General features: G+C 40.3%; 1 protein-coding gene across 1 annotated transcript in view; it reads right to left on the bottom strand.

The window, feature by feature from the left end:
- Positions 1–27: 27 nt before the first annotated feature.
- LOC119586069 overlaps positions 28–588 on the bottom strand; it is a 3,709-nt gene continuing 3,148 nt past the window's right edge. Inside the window, exons 3-4 of the mRNA XM_037934769.1 lie at positions 461–568; positions 28–240 (exon numbers count right to left, since the gene is read on the bottom strand). Of these exons, the coding sequence (XP_037790697.1) occupies positions 72–240; positions 461–568 (277 nt within the window). The 3' untranslated portion in view covers positions 28–71. The remainder of the gene's footprint in view (positions 241–460; positions 569–588) is intronic.

A 588-nucleotide genomic window follows, 5' to 3' on the forward strand; every position in this document is an offset into this window, starting at 1 on the left:
TGTATTCTTGAAGTGTCCCCCCTGTAAAATATACATGGAACGGCGTGACACGAATCAAAGAAACCGTAAAACTATTTTTTCTTTGTAGGGATATCTGCGTTATTTAAGAAGAACTCGTGAAGCATTTCCCTCATCGACATTGGGCAGTCAGGAAAGGCAGACCAGCAGTTGCCGTAGCTCCTGCCGTAGTCTTCCGCCTCGATGAAGTCGTGGTGGTTGCCATCCGCCCCGAAACCTGGCCTAATAGAATAGAAATACATTTACTTCTAGCACCGTTTTTTCTGTCATTATTACTCATCCGTATAGTATTCTGTCATTCATCATAGAAAAAAGGATATTAACATTCAATAAGACATATTCAGAGTTGATATCAAGGAGATATGAATGACCTTTTCACAGTGTACAAAGATGTAAATGGGAAATTCCCCGCAAAAAAAAAAAAAAAGATAAATCTACTCACGTGAATATAAGGTTAAGGAATTCCCCAAACATTCCATATTCTTCCAAGGGGGATTCACCTACTTCACACACAGCCCTTAACATGCATGCCTCGCCATCCAAACCTGCCCTACAATGAAAAAGGAGATT

This window comes from Penaeus monodon, chromosome 20, assembly GCF_015228065.2.
Source record: "Penaeus monodon isolate SGIC_2016 chromosome 20, NSTDA_Pmon_1, whole genome shotgun sequence".
In the NCBI taxonomy this organism is placed as follows: domain Eukaryota; kingdom Metazoa; phylum Arthropoda; class Malacostraca; order Decapoda; family Penaeidae; genus Penaeus; species Penaeus monodon.